The sequence below is a fragment of the Mandrillus leucophaeus genome, unplaced genomic scaffold, assembly GCF_000951045.1.
Source record: "Mandrillus leucophaeus isolate KB7577 unplaced genomic scaffold, Mleu.le_1.0 Scaffold661, whole genome shotgun sequence".
NCBI lineage: Eukaryota > Metazoa > Chordata > Mammalia > Primates > Cercopithecidae > Mandrillus > Mandrillus leucophaeus.
The window spans coordinates 1651628-1674458 of record NW_012107153.1 but is presented as its reverse complement, the minus strand read 5'-3'; the positions used below and the strand labels follow the sequence as shown (position 1 = coordinate 1674458).

The 22831-nt window shown below is 36.0% G+C and overlaps 2 protein-coding genes across 5 annotated transcripts in view; one reads left to right on the top strand and one right to left on the bottom strand.

Moving 5' to 3' along the window:
• TENM1 (teneurin transmembrane protein 1) overlaps positions 1-7076 on the top strand; it is a 274157-nt gene extending 267081 nt beyond the window's left edge. For both annotated transcript variants that reach the window (XM_012001514.1, XM_012001513.1), the window contains 2 exons: positions 137-279; positions 1676-7076. In XM_012001514.1, coding sequence (XP_011856904.1) covers positions 137-279; positions 1676-2434 — 902 coding nt within the window. In that variant the 3' untranslated portion in view covers positions 2435-7076. The remainder of the gene's footprint in view (positions 1-136; positions 280-1675) is intronic.
• A 3274-nt stretch (positions 7077-10350) lies between these two features.
• The window catches only part of SH2D1A (SH2 domain containing 1A), a 31619-nt gene continuing 19138 nt past the window's right edge, over positions 10351-22831 (bottom strand). Inside the window, exons 2-4 of one of the 3 annotated variants that reach the window (XM_012001512.1) lie at positions 17071-17134; positions 12581-12716; positions 10351-11536 (exon numbers count right to left, since the gene is read on the bottom strand). In XM_012001512.1, the coding sequence (XP_011856902.1) occupies positions 11496-11536; positions 12581-12716; positions 17071-17134 (241 nt within the window). In that variant the 3' untranslated portion in view covers positions 10351-11495. Of the gene's footprint in view, positions 11537-12571; positions 12717-17070; positions 17135-22831 lie in introns of all 3 variants that reach the window. The other 2 variants (XM_012001510.1, XM_012001511.1) reach the window with 2 other exon arrangements.

Sequence of the window (22831 nt, the reverse complement as noted above, 5' to 3'; positions counted from 1 at the left end):
TAAATAAATAAAAGTTTTATTCCTAACTTCTATTGCCTAAACAGTTTGAAGGCAGGAGAGGTATCTTTCAAGTCTTCAACAAAGGTTATAAAGTATGGGATTTTTTCATTTTCTTTTTTAATATTGTGTCTCACAGACATCAGAAGTTGGTTGGAGCTATTTGGTTTCCAGTTACACAATGTACTACCTGGATTTCCCAAACCTGAATTAGAAAATTTAGAATTAACTTATGAGCTTCTACGGCTTCAGACAAAAACTCAAGAGTGGGATCCTGGAAAGGTTAGTAAAAGTTTTATCACCTCTTTTTAGCTGAAACAACAGGCATTTGTTGCCTGAAACAACAGGCTGAAACAAGGGCATTCCATACCTAGAAATTATATTTACATATATTTGCTTACTGACATTTTAGTCTTCTTGAATATTCACTAAAATGTGCACAATTAATGAGAAGGTAGAAAAAAAGCTTCATGAGAAAAAGATCAGAGAATTGGAATTTTGGGGGAAAAAAGATTAACAGGTTACTTGATGACTGCTGCAATAGGTAAATAAGAGGAAAGAGGAACTGTACTTTTAAAATTCTGAAATGGGCTACCAAGAGCAATTATGGATTCTACCTAGAGAAAATTGTTCAGTAAGAGACATGAAAACATCAGATTTCCAACTGTAAAATAATTTAGGGGATGATGTCTTAAGAGCATGGGAATAACAGAATAAAATTATTCTGATAAAGAAAAAATACATAAGCACAATGAAGCAAAAATAATGAATATTACAAGGGTACAGTTTTGGAAAAAAATAAGAACATCAAAACATTTAAGATTCAGCAGATGATTTCATCAGACGTGTGAGGTACAAACGAAAATAAGAAGGAGCTTTTTCTTTCAACTGAAAGAAATGTGAATATCTGTGTTTGCAAAAACAAAATGAGCTTGATACAATAAAACTAAAATGTGGGTGTGAGACCTTGAAATTTAAGTCTAAAAAATTATAAGGGACAGGAAGTTCTAGATAGGTCCTATAAATCCATCCCTTTGTAAAGATGTAAATGCTTTTTGTAATTAAAAGTCCTTCTAAAAAACATTTAGCAAAATGTTGAAAATTGCTGAAGCTTCGTAATGGATACTTGGAGGTTCATTAGTCTTTTCTCTTTATTTCTTAGTATGTTTGAAAATTGCCAAAAATAAAAAGGTTTTTTTTTAAGTCCACCTAAAAAGATCAGTGAATTTCTGTCTGATTTGCCGTAGTTAATTATAAGGTCTTAAACTCTTTAAAGTAGAAACTATGCCTTATGCATTTCTGTGTGCCTCGCTGTGCCTAAGTATTACTCTACATGTAGTAATAACATCTAGTCAATGTGAGTGAAATCAGTGAAAATAAAATGCCTGTGTTTTGGGAGAGCTGGACCCACTTAATGTGCCTTCCAGCTCTGCAATTCTGTGATTTCAAGTTTAAACGTATTTCTTCATGCTTAACTCCACCAAGACATAAGAATGCTAGGTTAGTCTTTTCCAAATCTCTGATGAAGAGATTCCAAATCTGGCTGATTTTTAAATCACTCACTGGCAAATTAAAGAGAGAAGGAAGCAACCTTGCAAGCCTGTCCTTTCCACAATCACCAAGTATCTGACAGATGTCTAACTCCATGCTGCATCTGCTCTGTGCCTCTCTTTCCTAGACTATCCTGGGCATTCAGTGTGAACTCCAGAAACAGCTCAGGAATTTCATTTCCTTGGACCAACTACCTATGACTCCCCGATACAATGATGGACGGTGCCTTGAAGGAGGGAAGCAACCAAGGTTTGCTGCTGTCCCTTCTGTTTTTGGGAAAGGTATAAAATTTGCCATCAAGGATGGCATAGTAACAGCTGATATTATAGGAGTAGCCAATGAAGATAGCAGGCGGCTTGCTGCCATTCTCAATAATGCCCATTACCTGGAAAACCTACATTTTACCATAGAGGGGAGGGACACTCATTACTTCATTAAGCTTGGATCTCTGGAGGAAGACCTGGTGCTCATTGGTAACACTGGGGGGAGGCGAATTCTGGAGAATGGTGTCAATGTCACTGTGTCCCAGATGACTTCTGTGTTGAATGGGAGGACTAGACGGTTTGCAGATATTCAGCTCCAGCATGGAGCCCTGTGCTTCAACATCCGGTACGGGACAACTGTCGAAGAGGAAAAGAATCACGTGTTGGAGATCGCCAGACAGCGTGCCGTGGCCCAGGCCTGGACTAAGGAACAAAGAAGGCTGCAAGAGGGGGAAGAGGGGATTAGGGCATGGACAGAAGGGGAAAAGCAGCAGCTTTTGAGCACTGGGCGGGTACAAGGTTATGATGGGTATTTTGTTTTGTCTGTTGAGCAGTATTTAGAACTTTCTGACAGTGCCAACAATATTCACTTTATGAGACAGAGCGAAATAGGCAGGAGGTAACAAAAAAAATCTCTGCCTTTGCGTCACCAAAGACTGCCTGTTTTTAAAACATAAAATGGTTTATTGTATTGGTTTTCTAGATCAGAACTCTGTATATGTAAATATGGAGGAAAAACATATCCAACTGCCTTTCAATGTGACGGAAGATGGTATTTTAATATTGTTTGTTTAAACTCTTTAAGAAATGACAGAGATTTTTAGTTCTTGTGTGGCAGTATTCAAAATAACACAAGTAGAACTCAAACAGCTAAAAACAGTTTTCGGAAAGCACCACTTTCAATTTGCCGAGCCATGCATATGTTCCAATATCCAGAAAGAACCCAAGGTTCTCTATTTCTATTGTGACAAGCAGTTTCATCCTTAACTGTTGGCAGAAATTGTGGGCTATTTGAATAGGTGGTGCAGTAGTATCTGAACCTTGCATTTCAAAAGACTGCCAGCCCTTTCACATTTTCCAGATCTGTTATAGGAAACTTAAAAACAGTGTAAAATGTCTTCAGCCACCATCTCCTAGAGTCAGGACCCAATTGCCCTTCCTTCTTGATTATTCCTCCTTGCTTGTTAAAGTAAATGCCATATTGTTGTGCTGTGTTTTGGCATGTGGTGGCTGGGTTCTGTCTACCATGCTTCCCTGTGGGTGTGGTAACCAGACTGAATAGCCACTATTTGCTCATGTGTACGTGATACCAAAGCAGCTGGCCAGTGTGACCTCTCTCACACAACCTGTTTTGACTCAACTTTTTACTAAGTTGTCCAGCTGTATTGGTATCATGTAAACGTAGCTTTTATTAACCTGGGTAGGAATTTCTCATTTATATATAGGATGTATTTTGGTCATAGTTTCACATTAGTGATTCAGCATCTATACACTAATCCAATGGTTTTGTGCACATGAAAGGTAATTTACTTAAAAGTATGATTCTGGTACAAAAACAAAAAGAGGCTTTAGCAGGCATACGTGCCTGGGATGCCGATACATACATTAACTACTACTGCAGAAATTCATAAGAGCCAAAACTTTGAAAAAATACACCTAGTACTTAAGTGAAAGTACTAAAGGGAAGACCAGACCAAACATCACAGCAGTTGCTGCCACATTGTTTCAGCCCACTTAGATTTATCTTTCAAATGTACAATTCTGTATTGAACATCTCCCAGCCATATTCAGGAAATCGAATCAAGTGAATCCTTTCCAACCACAAACATTTCAACTAATTATAGAGACGCAGACTCATTTTTACTAAAATAATTTATATGGTTAGTTATTTTCGTTCTCCGTCCTTACCCATTTATTTTTATTTAATCATCTCTACTGCCTAGGAAAATAACTGTTTTCCAGGACGGGTTATTTGTTCTGTGATCATTTAAAATTTGGAGAAAGGTCAGGATTAGTGTTAATATCAGCTGCAGTTTCTCAATCTCTAGGAATCCTGCAGTAAAAGAAGCCCCTTGGTGAGCTGAAAGATTTGTGCCCAGTGACAAAGAGACAGTTTGTAAAATGCTGTGTAATTGTAAGTTACCACAAATGAAAATACATGACAGCACAATGTGGCCCGTAGAAAATTCCCCTGAGCCAGCTTCTGCACTTTCATCACCGAGTCTGAACATTTGCTATGTCTGAAGGCAAATTTATGATGGAATGTTAGTTTGGATTCTTTCCAGCTGCTACCTAAATGCAGTGTGGGGTCATTGCCTTGCTTTGCGATGACAGTTTCTTTGAAAATATGCAAAGTCATAAGCTCATGTTAAGGTTTTCAAGAATCTGCCTCCTACTACACAAAGGAAAGCAAGGGAAAGGAAATGACCCTGGCAAACAGTAGGGAAGGGTGTATTCAAACATTTCATTTTCAAAACCTTTGGGTTAGAATACCACTTACACATGTATTCTGAGAAAGAGAATTCATGATGAACTCATCTCTCTTTATAACTGGAAACATACCAACTTGATATATTGCTAATCCATACTAAAATCATATTATTGGGTTTTTCCTGAATCAGGCCTGTGTTAATGGTACAGTATTTATTCAGAATGGGAATTCTAAAATTACTAACAAACTTGTTGAAAATTTGAATACCTCCACACCAACCTAAAAATGGACCTTAAGTTCCTAGAACCTCTGATGTTCTTTTAAATTAATGGAAAAATAATTTGTGAACTGTATATAGAGAGTGCATTCATAAATGTGATTATGTATTTTATCACGAATCCAAAATGTCAATATTAGAGTCTATTTTGCTTATATTTTAAGCAATTATACTTTTTTGCAATTCACTGATGATGTATCATTTTCAAACTGCTTTAAGTATCCATCAGAAACAAGTATTTGAAGCTTTTACTTAATAGTGATTACCTTGAACTGTGGATTTCTAGTTTGTAATACATATTTAGTTGGTTCGTGCCTTTAGTTTCTTAAAGTTACATTTGTATTATATTCAGGAAATGCACTTTTTATTACTTACAGCTGTGGTTTTAATACTGCCTTGAACTATTATTATTCTTTTTACAACTCCTAAAGTTCGAGGGAGGAAAGAAAAAAAAAAAAAGGTTAGCACTAATGAGTAGTAAATCGAAGAGAAACATTTTGGCATTTCTTAACAAGAACATGGAGATATTGAGTATATCACTTCCTATTCAGCTGAATAGAAAGAATGCCTTCATTGACTTGCAGTTCTGAAGTTTAAATTATTGAAAGAACAATTCATTTGCATTTCCTGATGAAAGTAAAAGCATTTTTCAGAGAAACATATGAATTTCTCATACCCAGCAGACAGATGGCTGACACTGCACAGCCACACACCATTCGAGTAAGTTAAAGTGAGAGCATAGTAGTTAGACTCTCCTATGAAGAACATTCTGGGCTGGAGGCAAGGAATACTCCATGGTTGTTTCTTTTTCCTAGTTAAGCCCATTTTGTTTGTGCTTTTCTATTTTGTTTTGTTTTGTTTTCACTCTTGCACTACAGTCTAGAGATCCAAATGAACTGAAAAGTTCAAAGTTTAACACATTTAAATATGTTTATTTTTAGTTGTCATTCTAATCGTTATTGATTAGAAGCATGACTCTTGAAGGAAAGGGAAGTAAATCTCAATTCATACTAACTTTCAACAAAACACTTGCCATATAAATAAGTATATGATTTATTTTTAACCCAAAAAATGTATAAAATAAGTGTGTCCTTTGCTGTCAATTTATCTAGACGATCTATAATATATAGACTACATATATATAATATATACAACATAGCCAAATGTATGAAAACTTGACAATGATGTATAATTTGGAATTCACATGCTACCTATGTAGAGAAGTATGAAATTAAGTTATAATTTTCATGAGACTTTTTGATCACTGTTGACACAGTTTCAAGCATTCCATCATGTTATTTTGACTCTTTTTCTTTTTTACTTTCTTTTTCTAAAAGTGTATTTTTAACTAGATCAGGCCCCACTATAATATCACTTAAGAGAGTCAGGGCAAAGTTTTTGCATTTATGAAGATGTGTCCATGTAAGGGTGATTGTAAAGGAGTTCATTGGTAATAGAAGCAAAAGTATAGTAATGAAGTATTGAAAAGAAAATTTTGGAGAGATTGGAGCATATTATATATAGCTTGTGGAAAGACATAAGGCTACAGATTGAATGGAACATTCCTGTTTTCTTGAAGAAATTCACATACACATAGCTGACCTGACTAGTACTTCAGCTCTTCCACAGCCTTCTGTAAAGGTTCTTTCTTCTGCAAAGAAAACAAACAAAAAAACAAACAAAAACAAAAAAACAGAAAAAAAGCAAAAAACAAAAAACGAAAAAAAAAGCAAAGTAAAATTTAAAAATACAGAAAACAACAAAAAAGAATTCAACCATAAATAGTGACTATTATTTCAGTGTGTCCTTCATGTGAAAGCTATTAAGGACCAAATATACTACTGTTTATATGAAGAAATTACTTTCTAAACAGTAACTGAAAATACTTAGAGTTAAACTTGCTGTGGATTTTGTCTTGGCAGTTGTCATCTTACATTATTTGTCAAAGGAAATGTGTTTGGCAGTTAAAAATCTTTCCTTAGATTTAGTGGTGGACTTTAACCTCTTAAATAAATGTTAGTATATCAGATTGTGTCCTTGAAAAATATTTTACTTGTATGAATCATGACAACGTCTAAATCTTTACTATTCTTCTGGCAAAAGCATCAGTAAGAGAGAAGGCGAAAAAGAGAAGTATAGCCTTTATGTCAGAAAAACATTCTTTTTAGCTGCTTACTTTCTCATGAAAAGTAAAGATGTTTACAGTGTATGCCAAGTTTTCAGTTTCTGTATAACAACAGTTAGAGGTTCTAATCATATTGAAAATTGTGTTATAATGGTCTGAGCCATGTTGCTAGGAAACAATAGGTTCCAATTTTGTATTCCTGCTCTCCTGTGATGAAAAGTGACTGGATACTGTACAGGTTCATGTTCTCTGGCTGCAGTTAAATGGTCTTTTGCATTTTGCTCTGGCTTTCAGGCCAGAAGCATGCATTTTTCTACAAGAGCATCACAACAACATGCTGTAAATATTTAAAGTTAAACATTATGTGTTGATATTTGAAAGAAAAGTACTTTGAATATTTCATTTTTAAAAAATAAAATTGCCAATGAAAAATGTGTCCCATTTTATTCATGCGCCAAACTGCCTTCTCAAGTCAGTCTGGTCACCTTAGATAGGACAAGTGGCTCACTAACAGGGAACAATAAAAACACATCATCTTGAAAATGTAGGTACAGAAATAAAAAAGTCACTAATCCTAGGCAGACGTCTCTTCATTTTTATTTTTCATACAAATAGGATCTCTGACACAAATGACCATTTAATAAACAAAGAAGAGTAGCTGCTGCAAATGTAAATGCCTCTAGGCTATGACTTTTAAAAAGGCTTCGCTCTGCTTTTGGTGCCTTTCTCAGCAATAGAAAGAAAATAAAAAATTATAAAAATGGGGTGGGAGAGATATAGGAGTTCAGGGTGTCCAAACACACTGGCAAAAAAATGGATGTTGGGGCGGCAGCCCGTGGGGAAGGGTGTCAGGGAGGGGAGGCAATCATGAAACACTAAAAAAATCCTATGCAATTACAATTGCCATTTGGCACTTGTTTTTCACAAGAAGACATTTACAAGTGACGCTGGGAAATCTGGCCAACAGATCTTCAAAAATTCATCTTCATACTAGCGGAGCACATATAGTCCAAACAGCCCATTACTGAAACTTGGAATCCTGCAATTTACACTTCAAAATGCCCTGCTGCTTTTTTATGTGTGTGTGTGTGTTTCACTATGTATATATATAGTGAAAAGAATCATGGAGCAGAAGACAACCTTGATCATCTCAACACAACCCATCAGTAAAAAATAATGGGAGTAGGGGGTTGTTAGTATTAATCATCTGGATTTTTTTCAAAATATGCATCCCACCTCACACTCAGGGTATTTTTTAAAAGGGCAGGAGCTCCTATAGGGAGATAATTATTAAAGGAAATAGGAGATTTTTGTATATTCCTTCCCTATTCACTCTCCCTTTTAGAGATCTGTGAATATCAATGTTATTTAAACATTCAGTAATATTACTACCTTAAAGTTATACATATCTATAACTACACACACATATATATGTAAATTATTGTACCTTAATAATCTTGTGAGGTTAGTACGACTTAATTATTCCTACTTGGCAAATACAATAACAGTAACAGACTGACTTACCTAAGGTCACGTGGATAATCAGTGACAAAGATGAAAAACAGTGGGAGTTGAACAATGAGAACACATAGACACAGGGAGGGGAACATCACACACTGGGACCTGTCAGGAGGTGGGTGGCAAGGGGAAGGAGAGCATTAGGACAAATACCTAATGCATGCTGGGCTTAAAACCTAGATGACAGGTTGATAGGTACAGCAAACCACCATGGCACATGTATACCTATGTAACAAACCTGCACATTCAGCACATGTATCCCAGAACTTAAAGTAAAATAAAAATAAAAATAAAAAAAATGTTTAAATGGCCCACCAGGTGACTAAAAAAAAAAAAATCAGATCTCATGCACTCCTGCTTTTACTCTCTCTGTCCAATACTGAATGTGATACGTACTATAGCCTTTTGTCATCTTGTGAGAAAACAGTTCTATTTCTGTGTGTATGTGTGCAACCAAGATGTATATATATCTCAATTCCATATATGTTAATGGGTTCTATCCAAACAGTTGGTCAGGCTTATTGTATCTTGTTACATTAAAAAAAAAAAAAAAAAAACCTTCATTTAAGAACTAAATGACCTAATGATAAGAATTAGCCTTTTACTACAAGTTTGGCCAATGACCCCAAATTAGGAAAATATCCAAACTGGGTAGTTTGACTTCCCCCCTAGTTGCAAACTGCAAAATAATGGTACCCCATTTACTGCAAGAGAAAATATAGGTGTCAAAGTTGAATGTATAGCATCCTAACAGGAAGACCAGGCATCCCATAACCTTGAAATGCTCAAGGGCAAATCTGGGTTGTACTAGTAGTAGACTGGATTCTAAGCTTAACAAAGTGAATCAAATAAAACATAAGCTGATGTTGAAACATTATTAACAGAGTTTAAAGCTGTTCCTCACATTTTTAATTCTGTGTCCATTCTACCCCAAAGAATGTCTTAAATCCAGCCCTTTATTTAGAGCAGAGGACTTAATCAGAGGCATTCTCTATGGACTTATTCTACCTATGCACTACCACAAAGTTTCCCTGCCTGTAACAGCCAAACAGACAATTACCTAAGCTTGTCTCCGTACTGACCTTATCTCTTAAGAGCAAATTTCAGAGGAAATGAATAAGTATTTGATAAGCTGTCATGTTCCTTTTTGGGCTTGCTGACACACTTTTTTTTCTGAAGAGAGCTGCACACTTGGAAATATATTGTGCATTTTTCTACCTTGACTCAGCATCTTACAATATGTTACATGGCAATATTTTAGATATGGCAAGGATATGACCTTTCTGTAAAGGTGCAAGTTATTACATACTGGAAAATAGCAGGGATGCTCATGTTGGGAAAGAAAAGGTGAAAAAAAAAAAAACCTTGATGAATAAAAGGTCAGCCAAAGAAGACAGGGAGTAGGCTCATCAACTGGGAACTTTGACAGCAACAAAATCGAAAAAGCACTTACCTTTTCCAGGGAATCACTCCAAAAAGATAAGATAATCATCAATCCTTTATTTGGTTTATTAATAGCATCAGTCTCTGAATATTTTTATAAGGAATTATAAGGAATATTTCAAGACAAATTAGGTAAATAAGGCTTTCAAACACTTTATTTAAATGTGAAAGACTTGATTCAAAAAAAGCTTTTTTTTAAAAAAAGGCTCTTGGAAGTGAACATGCAAACATAATTCATATGTTTAGGATTATTCCAGAATGAACACATTATAGAGTTAGAATTAGTTACACTTATTACAATTTAAACTCAAGCCATATAATTAAAAATTATTAAACCTATGCAACTTAGTATGAAAGTAGGATTTTTAAATTCCTTTACAAGTTAAAGTGATGCTTTTACCTCAAGAAATGGTAAACCACCCATAATGCATTACTGGGGCCATACTCCACTTTTTCACTCCCACAGCATCCATATTAAATGCTCAGAAATCAGGTCTTGACAGTACATGAAGAGTAGCTCTGTCTCTCAACAGTTCACTACTTAAAACCAAGTTCACCAACACTCATACACAACCCAAAATTCCAAGTTATTATTTTACAGTGAAGCTTAGCCTTTTCATATGGCCCACGGACCAGAGTATTTGCATTGACTCGTTCTGCCTCTAAAGACCAGATCTATCTGGCTCTAAAGACCAGATCTACCTACACACGGGAACCTCATCTATCATGTACTTATCAACTTTCATTGTTATTGTTTCCTTGTCTTTTATTGTTATTTTCTTTCACTGTCTTCTATCGTTATTGTTTTCTCGTCCAACGAGACAGTGAACTGAGAGCAGGGACAAGGTGTTTTTACTTCTATACCCTCAGTGTCCTATTGCATTGTTGAGTGAATGAATTCTGTGAACCCTGTAGCAAAGTGACATATAATCAATCACAAATCATGAAAATATAAATGTGAGAAGAAAATACCACATAAAATTCTGACTCTCATGTAGGTTTCAATCACTTGGAATTTTTTTAAAAACTTAATATAATCATAAACTTTCCAGTGGTTTTGTAGGGTTACTTCAAAAGGAGGCTGGTTACAAATCAGTTATTCATGAGCTGCAGCTGCTGAAGTTTCCCTTCAAAATGAGGTTTTCCATGTAGTAGAAACAACTCGGGCAGAGGTAAATGAAAAGAAAAACTCATTTCATTGGATTTGTAATACAATTTCAAATCCTGTAGCATCAAATACGATAAACATGTTTAGAGCGTATCTTAAATTATAAGATTTTCAACTCCAGGTTGGTCTGTGGATTTTACTGTCCAACATCAGAACACTAGGCAAGAAGGTTGCTTTCAGAATTAAACAGAAATCCTTCACTCTTTTTCTAGTGCTTGTTTTAACACACAGTATACAGCTTCAAAAATCCCAAAAGAGCCTATGACACCATAGCTAGTGGAGAACTTGGCAAAGACAAGGGACACCAGCCAACTTCCCACCATACAATCAAGCAAGACATTTTAAAATTAGTAGCTATCAAATAATATTTCACTAAAAATGGAGCTTTTCACAAAAACTGAGGATTATTTTTATTTATATTTGGCAAGAATTGACATTAATCATTTATAAAGTATTCATTATGCTTTAAATTGTTTCCCATTTGTAAATATAATAACTGAAAATAACCTATGGAATTACTTTTTCCCAATCCTCATTTCAAAGCTCCTCACTATGTACAAAAGTCCATTTCAGCTTTGACATCATGCTAGATGCTTCCATTACAGGACTACAATGGCTTTAGAAATTCATTTGTAGCTCACTGAACTGTATTATCTACAATATATAAGACTTAGCATATATTTAAATTATAGAAAATAAAGTACAAGGTGTTTTATTTTTCTTCATGGGGCTTTCAGGCAGACATCAGGATCTTCTCTTATCCCTAAAGAAAAATAACAAAAATCAAGAAAAAATAAACTTGCAAGCTATTAAAATTATAGATTAACGCATACTTATAAAATGTCCAACTGCATAAAACTCACAATGACACAACACAATAATATACCACAAGCAACTATTATTTAAAATTGAGTTATGAAGAATGGAATACTAGGCAGAAAAAAACAACTAGCCAACTTGGAAATTAGAGTTCTATTTGCATTTGTATTAAAAAGGCTATTCATTAATTTAATTCACCACTTGAGTCTAATTGTCAGTTTATGCCTGAGCCTAGGTCCCTGTCAAAAAGGGACATAACAACTCATTTTCTTTTATCATAACTATTTATTGTTTCAATCAAGGCCGATCCTCTTACTCCAAACAAATGATAAACCCCATTCAATAGAGGAGTAAACAGCCACGTATCAGATAGCTACAGACATTGGCTGGTATTCAGTCTTTAGCACGACACATACACTAAAATAGGTTTGCTCAGGATATGTAATAATTTGTGCCAGTGGAACAATAAAGTCTACTATTTAATTTCCTTTGCTTCAGAAAAATGTCATTAATTCAAGCACCACCGATTCAGAAACCAGAATCGTGTGTGCCAGGCTAACGTTAGCTTTCATGTCCCTGTAGGAAAAAAACAGTTTACTAAGCAAAGGTAAAGCACAGCTCAGGTGTTCTCTGAATTATACCATCTTTCACATTATTTGTGTCTGAATTAGTGAAGTGAAATGATACTTAGCTACCTATAAAAGGAACAGGAAAGAACAAGATGAGACAGACAAGAGCAGTTAAAATGTTATGGGCTTATAGAATTTTTGATGATTTTACAGCAATTTATTAAAAGTTTATAGAATAATAAATTAAAATTATAGCACATAAATTGTCACCTCTCATTTGACTTGCTGGCTACATCTACTTTCTCATTGCATTTTTCTTACATAACTTCTAATTGATTACATGGTTATGAATAGGTTGACTCATAAATCTGAGCTTCCAAACCCTGTCAAAAATTAAGAGTAAATCATACCTGTAGTACCTTGTGTACTTCTAGCTGAGGACTTCTTCTCAACTGGATACTGCAGAGGTATTACAATGCCTTGATCTGGCTTCTGAAATGCTGAAATGAGATTTTTTATTTTCCGGAAATATCTTTTATGTACCCCAGGTGCTGTCTGGAAAATAAAAGGCCAAGAAAATTATTTACCTATCTCAAAATGATACAAAAAGACCTACAAAATGTGCTAGGGATGCTAAGAGAGGTAACAGTTGTGTAACTTGTTGAAATATTTGAAAACATAAGAAAGAAGGAAAAACAACATTCCAGAAGAGTTTACTTTGGTTGGCTGAATTTCCCTGCAAGAGGAGCTAATGAGCTGTCATTTCAGTTCTCCCAAGGGTGGTATTAGTTTGTACAAGCTCTTGCTCATCGCCCTGCCCTTCCTGCCTGCTCCCCATCAGACATCTCAAACCTCTAAGGGTATACAGGCCATTACCCACAATGAATTCACCAACAGAGGGGATGCAGTTAAACAGGAAAAAAAAAAAAAAAACCAGATCCTACAGGTCATTAATAAAAAGCCTGAGGAACAACAACAAAAGAAAAACCAACAACCCATCCTCCCTGCCATCATCCCACAATATAAAATGGTACACAGGAAATTAAAAATTGGCTGTTATGATACACACAGTGCACGGCTAGTTCAGTCCTCATACTCTTTCACCTCATAATATTTCCTGTGTCATTATTCACATTAAAATTTTTCCTCCTTGGGAAACTTCCCTATACTCCCAAAATTATTCTCTTCATCAGCATGTCACTGTAACAAGGTTTTCTCTATGACATGAAAATGAAAGACTATATAAGGTCACCTTTATTTATTTGTGTATTTTTAAAGAGACAGTTATTTGCAGGTAACTATTAAAATGTATTCCTTTCCTGACATCAGTTGTCTTGCAAAGACACTGCCTGAAATCAACAACAATTTCCTGCAAAAGCTTATGAGCCAAGCTTCAGGCATCAGCTCAAAACTGTCATTTTACATAAAATAAAGTAGTATTGCTATGAGCAATTGAACAATGACTAGTATTTTTTTTTAAAGTTGTTTTTCAGCTATTCCATCTGGAAGATTTTTGAGGTGGGAGCTGTTTGTTTTTTTAGAATTTAATGAGAAAACATGAAGGCTGGCATGAAGACTTCTGTCAGCTAGAGAGTGGTATGCTGAAGATAGCATACTACACTATCCATAGTAACTCTCAGTCATTTCCTTATGTTGGGGTAATTTTTCATTGAAAACATGACAAAAATTCTCTTTAGCTCTATATTAGTGTTCCCCCATATGTTCACAGTAGATGTAGAACACTCTCTCACCCAGCTCCACCCCACTCTCTCACCTACCCTCCACCTTCCTAAAGCTTGATTGAGAACTCATCCAAAATAACATGGCCATTCTTGCAGAAATCCAAACAGTTCTTTGGTTCCAAGATAGAATCTCCAAATTGCAAATGCAGGCCATAGGCACAAATTGCCTCCTTATACTCTCCTCAGTGCACTTTTTCATTTGCAAAGCACATTCCTATCTCTTGCCTTCACTATTTCCTCACAAAATGGCAGTTATTGGCTTATTCAGTTATTCCCATTTGACAGATAAGAAAATGTGAATGTAAAGAAATTAATCAGCTTGCCCAAAGTCACACAGACAACCAGAGGCAGAACTGGCTCTGAATCCCAGGACCCAGTCTCTTGCCTTTCAGATTAGAACTGGGTCAAACAGGATCTAGCGAAGCTAGGGTCATCAACCAGAAGAGAAACTGTACACTCCCCAAGTGTGGAAAGATTTCAAACCACACATCTTTTTGGCTGTTCTTGTGGCTTGTAAAACCATTTATCAACAGAAGCAAAGCCGGGCACAGTGGCTCACACCTGTAATCCCAGCATTTTGGGAGGCTGAGACCAGTGGATCACCTGAATTCAGGAGTTCAAGACCAGCCTGGGCAACATGGTGAAACCCCAGCTTTACTAAAAATATGAAAATTAGCCGGGCGTGGTGGCGCACACCTGTAATCCCAGCTACTTGGGAGGCTGAGGCACGAGAATCCCTTGAACCTGGGAGGCAGAGGTTACAGTGAGCCAAGATCGTGCCATTCCACCACTCCAGCCTGAGCGACAGAGTGAGACTCTGCCTCAAAACAAAACAAAACAGAGAAGCATCATTTTTATGGGTACTGATATGTAGTTAACACTTGATTATCCATGCTAACAGAGAGGAATAATAGCACTGGAGGTATGGAAGCTATTTGAATTGGGGATCTGATGTTTCATAAGCAAATGACTGGCCTATTTTACAGTGTTTTACTTAGATTAATAAGGACAATTATTTAACATCTGCTGATCTCCTGATCATATACCCAGTAAAGCCTGAAGACAGTGACGTCAACAGGGTGACATCACTGTTGTGATGTCAGTACATTTTAAATAATGTATTGCCAACAATTCACATATTAATAAGGGAAAGTAGATTGTAGAATTATCTAAATTAACAATTTAGCAAAATTTTAGTCTGAGTCATATGAGATAATACACTAGGCAATGATTTAACCTAAAAATCTCTCTAAAACTAGAAATACACATGATATCTGTCTTTCATAATTCTGTGGGGCCAGGGTTCGATTTCATTACACTCTTTAAAACAAATCTCACTTACCTACATTTCTAGCACAATATATGCACAGATGATGGCGTGTTACTGCCCTGATTTTTCCTGCAGCATGGCAAACTAAAACATTGTTCCAAAAATCAGTATTAATATCTATCATTTATCCAGCTTTGAAAATACATTTATCACAAGAATTGTACCACTGACAACTCTCATCCTGTCACTGAACTCAGCTATTCTTCAAATTTGCACATCTCCCATACTGTCACCTCTTAGTTATCCATGGAAACATGTATTAGATCACAGCTGGTTTTCAATATGCTCTAGAGAAATTTCTTCCAGTCAGGTGATATGAGCTCTGAGAATATATACTAGTTTAATATTCACCTTAGAACAGCACTGCTAATAAGGTAAATTTAGTAGATAGAAAAAAACGCAATATGCATTTCAAAAATTAAAGAACTTTTTAAACTATTTTCTATTTGGGGATAAGTCATGCCAATCTTCTGCTCTCTTGATGCAGAAAATTACAATATTATTAAATAAACAAGGTCAGATCAGACAACAGGATGAGGGGGCATTTGTGTTCAATAAGCCCTCTCTTCTTTAACATGATCACAAGCATGTAACAATCTCATATGATGTTATACTCAAAATGCAGGAAAACAAGTTTAAAAACAAAGTTGTTAAACCCTAAGGATTTAAGATCCTTTCGTTACATAATATTCTTCAGCAGCTGAAGGGTATTTCTCTGGGTAGAAGAGCTATTTCTGGTGAAATAATATACAAACATATATGTGTGTGTGTGTTTTTGTCAGTATATGTTACATGTAACTTTCTTCATAATAAAGTTTAATTTCTTATTCAATCATCTCTGCAGTGATACAGAGAATTTTTTTAAATAAATAGCTATAAATCATTTTGATTAGAAATGGCATAACTTTATCTTTAGTTAGTATTATAGTTTTAATCATCCTTACATAATACAGCAAAAGTATGTTTGAAAACTTGGCCTAGTTCATCTCAGTGGTTCAAAACATTTGTGGTCTGTAATTTGTGCTTTCCAATTTACTGATAAATTAGTAAACGGGAGAGCTATTTTAACTTTTTGAAGTATAGACTTCAGAAAATTTTAAATGTATAGATTGAGTTATTAATAGGAGCTGTGGCAACTTTCAGGAGTTCACTTTTTTGAGGGCTCACTGTGTGCCAGGCCCTATGGCAAAGAGCTTCTTTATGTGTGCTATCTTATTTACTCTTCAAAATGAGCCCTGTGCATAAGGGAGGATTCTTAGGCTCAGTTTACAAATGAAGAAACTGGCTCACAGAAAAGTCAAGTAACCTGCCCAAGATCATAGACCTATCAGAGAGGAGGGGAGACCAGACCTGGAATCCAGATTTGCCTAATTTCTTCCCAAAGCCGAGTTTCTTCCACTCATAACTGTTTAATTTCAAGTTATAACTTCCCAAGGATATTGTAGTCTCTTAGAAAACAAGCATCATGGTTTTTAATCTCCCATAATACCAACACACATATTGGTATCATCTGGTAAATAACTGTTCATTTAATTATTCTACCTGCTTTTGATATGCTTTCTAAGATTTCACATAGTCACTAAAAGTTTGACATAACCCTTCAACATTTTTATCTTTCTCCTGAAGTCATACAACTCTGCAAAATGGTGACTAAACAGGACTGGGACCAAAATTCTCTAAAGCTTTCTTAATGACCCAAGAACAATTTTTGATTGGAGCTTTAAATATTTCAACCTTATGAATACTTCATAATGTAGAATTTGCTCTTTTATAAAACCAGCCTAAATTTCAAACACCTCCTTGACACCCCCAGAAGCAAAAATAAATAAAACTATACCTCAGCACTCCAAGAACCTGTTTCTGTCTGGGACACTCGGTATGTATAAATGTAACCGTGATACCTGTGAAAGAATAAACTTCCATTACTAAAATATTCCAAAAGGACAATGGATACTGTAAATTTAAGCTTAATATTACATATAAATGTCACTTATACTAGGACACACGTATATGGTGCCATTGCATTCACAGGAAGCAAAGCATAGTGAATCTAACTTGTCTCCATATTGTAACTGCCCAACCACAGTTTCCAGTGAGATTTATCTTTTCATTTTTTGAAATATGGAAATTCATGCTCCTAAAGATTTGTCAAGTTGAGAGACTATTGGACAGAAAGAAACTACAACAGGGACCTGTTGTAATTGATAAAACCATGAATTATTAGATAGTTTTAACAAACAATAGACTTATTTTTAAGTACATATCGAACCTTAAGGTGAAAACATTTCACTGGGATAATACACTATCAGGCCTACATAATTATTAATATTAATAATATTTGTTATAAATATAATAGCAATAGTATAAGGATGTAATACTATAATATGAATATAACTATATTTTTATAAAATTACTATTTTAATGTATAGCAATATAATATTGCCACAGTCATGTATCACTTACCAAGGGGGATACATTCTGAGAAGTGCATCATTAGGTGATTTCATTGTTGTGCAAACATGATAGACTGTATTTACACAAACCTATATGGTATACCACCTAGGCTATGTGGTATAGCCTATTACTCCAGGCTACAAACCTGTACAGCATGTTACTGTACAGAATACTGTAAGCAGTTGTAACATAATGGTAAGTATTTGTGTATCTAAACCTACCTAAACATAGAAAAGGCACAGTAAAATACAGTATAAAAGATAAAGAATGGTATACCTGTTGAGAGTACTTACCATGAATAGAACTTGCAGGACTGGAAGTTGCTCTAGGTGAGTCAATGAGTGAGTGGTGAGTGAATGTGAAGGCCTAGGACATTACACTACTAGAATGTTATAAACACTGTAAACTTAGGCTACACTAAATTTATTTTAAAATATTTATATTTCCCGGATCATGAGGTCAAGAGATCGAGACCATCCTGGCTAACACAATGAAACCCCGTCTCTACTAAAAGTACAAAAAATCAGCTGGGCATGGTGGCACACACCTGTAATTCCAGCTACTTGGGAGGCTGAGGCACTGAGGCAGGAGAATCGTTTGAACTCAGGAGGTGGAGGTTGCAGCGAGATGAGATCACGCCACTGCACTCCAGCCTGAAAAAAAAAAAAAAAAAAAAAAAAAAAAAACTCTTCAATAATAAATTAACCTTAGCTTCCATTCTTTTACTTTATAAACTCTTAAACTTTTTAAACTTTTTGACTCTTTTATAACACTTCACTTAAAACACAAACACATTGTACAGCTATATGAAACTGTTTTTCTTTATATCCTTATTACATAAGCTTTTCTCTGTTTTTAAATTTTTTATTTTATGTATTCTTTGCTATTTAAACTTTTTTGTTAAAAACTAAAACACAAATACACACGTTAGCCTAGGCCTACAGAGGGTCAGGATCATCAGTATCACTGTCTTCCACCTCTACATCTTATCCCACTGCAGGATCTTCAGGTGCAGTCACACATAGGGAGCTGTCATCTCCTATGATAACAATGCCTTCTTCTGGATTACCTCCTGAGGGACCTGCCCAAGGCTGTTTTACAGCTAACATTTTTTATATAAGTAGGAGTAGATTTTAAAATAATGATAAAATGTGTAGTACAGTAAATACATAAACCAGTAACACAGTAATTTGTTATCATTATCAATTATTGTGTACTGTATATAATTGTCTGTGCTATACATTTTTTTCTTTTTTCTATTTTTTTTTCTTTTTTTGAGATAGAGTCTCGCTGTATTGCCCAGGCTGGAGTACAGTGGCACAATCTCAGCTCACTGCAACCTCCGCCTCCCGGGTTCACACAATTCTCCTGTTTCAGCCTCCCAAGTAGCTGAGGCTACAGGTGCACGCTACCATGACTGGCTAATTTTTGTGTTTTTAGTAGAGACGGGGTTTCACCATATTGGTCAGGCTGGTCTTGAACTCCTGACCTCAGGTGATCCACCTGCCTCAGCCTCCCAAAGTTCTGGGATTACAGATGTGAGCCATCACACGTGGCCTGTGCTACACTTTTATACAGCTGACAGCACAGTCGGTTTGTTTATACCAGTGTCATCACAAATACATAAGTAATTCACTGTGCTGTGGCATTACAATGGCTACAACATCAGTAGGTGATAGGAATTTTTCAGCTCCATTATAATCTTATAGGACCACCATTGTATATGCTGTTCGTTATTAAGGAAAATGTTGCTATATTGCACATGACTGTATTACTGTATTACTCTATAATATATTATAAATGAAATAATAGTAAAAAAATATGAATTCAAAACAAGTGCTGCTTGTTTTTATTATATTTTTGTGGAAGAGCAACTCTAAAATGCTGTAAACTAGGACTATCTCCAAAGTGCCTTAGCTGTAACTTTATTTTCCTAAAAGCAGCTTATCCTTTTAAATGGGATAAATATTCCCTCCCATTACTCAGTTTATATCTATATTGCATATCTGTCTAATTGATTTCTACTACATGCCAAGAGTTTTACTTTCTGCATTAGTCTGTTTGGCTGCCATAACAAAATACCATACCTTGAATAGCATAAATAAAAGAAATTTACTTTCTCACTATTCTGGAGGCTGGAAAGTCCAAGATCGAGGTGCCAGCAACGTAAGTTTCATTTTGAGCCCTCTTCTCTTGCCTTGCGAGTAGCTGACCTCTTGTTGTGTGCTCACACAGCCTTCTCTGTTGTAATAAGGCCCCCAATCCTATCATATTAGAGCCCCACCCTTATCCCCTATCTCCAATTACAGTCATGTTGGAGGTTAGAGCTTAAACATATTAGGGGGGAACACAATTCAGTCTACATCATTCCACTGTTGACCCCCAAAACTCACATCCTTCTCACACTTATACCATCCCAATGGCCTCAAAATAAATTAACTAATTCTAGCATCAACTTAAAATCTAAAGTCCAAAGTTTCATCTAAATAAAATTAGATGTGGGTTAGACTAGCAGTATTATTCATCTTGAGGCAAAATTTATTTCCAGTTGTGAAACTATGAAACCAGACAAGCTATGTGCTTCCAAAATATAATGGTGCTACAGGAAGCCAATAGACATTCCCATTCCAAAGGGAGAAATTGGAAGAAATAAAGGGGTCGCAGGTCCCAAGCAAGTCCAAAACCTAGCAAGGCAAACTCCATTAGCTCTTAAGGCTCAAGAATAATCCTCTTTGATTCAATACTCTGCCTTTCAGGTTCACTGGGAAAGCAGCATCACCCCCACAGCTCTGTAAGGTGGCCACATCCTTTGGCTAGGGTGGTGGCCCCACCCATGTGGCTCTGTTGGATGTCAGTCTCACCTTCTGAAACCAAGGTAGAGGCAGCCTTAGCCTCCAGGCCTGTGTACTCTGGGCCTATAGTAGGAATGGCAGCCTTGGTGATCTCTGTATCACCCTCAGGGTCGTTCTTCCCTTTTTCTTGAAGGATAAACCATGTTTGCAGCCAAATAACTATACCATACTGTCCTGTTCTCTTTGGTCCAAACTGGTAATATTTCTGCTGCTTTTATCCAAACTCTATTCCTGACTTCTGCTGAGATGGCTGGTTAATATCATAAGTAATCTTAAGGAGTGATAGATAATCCAGCCACACCCTAGTGTTGTCTCCAGCACAAGCTTCCTCATTTATTGCAATACATAAAGACTCAGAATTTTCCAAATGTTTAAGTTCCAGTTCCTTTTTGCTTAACAATTCCTTCTTCAATTCATCTCTCTCCTTTTGTATTTTACCATAAGCAGTCAGGAGGAACTGAGCCACTCCTTCAACATTTTGCTTAGAAATCTCCTCAGATAAATAGTCAATTTTTTTACTCAACAAATTCTACCTTCTTCAAAATACTAGAACACAGTTCAGTCAAGTTCTTTACCATTTATAACAAGGAACACCTTTCTCCCAGTTCTCCCAATTTGCAGTAACATCTTCCTGATTTCCATCTGAGACCTCATCAGAATAAATAGTTCTACCAACATTCTGTTCACAGCCATCTATGCTTTCTTCTAGAATACACCTTAAAACTTCCCCAGTCTCTACTCATTACCTAGTTCTAAGGCCACTTCCACATTTTTGGGTATTTGTTACAGCAGTACTCCTCTTCTCAGTACCAAAATCTGTATTGGTCTGTTCAGGCTGCTATAACAAGATACTATAGACAGGGTGGCTTAAACAACAGAAATTTATTTCTCACAATTCTGGAGACTGGGAAGTCCAAGATCAAGGTGCCAGTACAGTAAGTTTCATTCTGAAGCCTCTTCTCTTGGCTTGTAGGCAGCCACCTTCTTGCTGTGTGCTCATATGACCTCTTCTTTGTACATACATTCTTCCTTTTCTCATAAGGTCACCAAGTCTGTCAGATTACAGCCCCATCCTTATGATCTCATTTAACCTTAATTACATCCTAGAGGTCCTATCTCCAAATACAAGCATATTGGAGGTAAGGGTTTAAACATGTGAATTTAGGAGGAAAAAAAGTTAAGTTTATAGTACATGCATTATCTCCTTTGGACTCCACAAAAATCCTATTAGGTTTATATTGTAATATTTATTTTATAGATGAGGAAACTGAGACTTTGATATGTTAAGTAACCAAAATCAGACTAGAGATTAAAAAGCAAAAATGGGATTTGAATCAGGCCCATTTCTAGATCCCCAGTTCCTGATCCCCACACTGTACTGATACAGATTATTTGTTATATTTTAGTATATATAGTAATGCCACTTAATTTGCCTAATAAATTTTACCTCATAAAACTGTAAGGTAAACTTTATAATGAATTGTTTCAGATTTTGAATGTGAATCTAAATCTGTTGTGAATCAATTGAATGTGAAACTAAATCATTTATTTAATAAACTTTCTGACTGCTATTCTTGGGCACAAGTTTGAGTCAATAGAGATCTTTGGTTAGGACACGTGCTTTTTTTTTTTTTCTTTTTTTCTTTTTTTTTTTTTTTTAAATGGTGTATTGCTCTGTCACCCAGGCTGGAGTACAGCAGGGTGATCGTAGCTTACTGCAGGCTTGCTCTCCTGGGATTAAGCGATCCTCCTGCCTTAGCCTCCTGAGTAGCTGCTACTACAGGTGCACACTGCTGTGCCTGGCTAATTTTTTTTTTTTTTTTGGTTTAGTTTAGTTTTTGCAGAGACAGGGTCTTGCTCTGTTTAGTTTAGTTTTTGCAGAGACAGGGTCTTGCTCTGTTGACCACAATGGTCTTGAACTCCTGGCCTCAAGCTATCCTCCCACCTAGGCCTCCCAAAGTGGTAGGATTACAGGTGTGAACCACCACACCTAGGCAGGACACGCACTGAACTCTGGTTAAAATCAATGTGTTTACAAGCAGAAGGTCATGCTTGACTTGATGATCACATTTACCATTAACCTCCTTTGGAAATAAAAGTATTTAAATACGTGAATTAAATTAGACTTACATCTGTAATCCCAGCACTTTACTTTGGGAGGCTGAGGTGGGCAGATCACCTGAGGTCAGGAGTTCGAGACTAGCCTGGCCAACATGGTGAAACCCCATCTCTACTAAAAATACAAAAATTAGCTGTGTGTGGTGGTGGACGCCTGTAATCCCAGCTACTCAG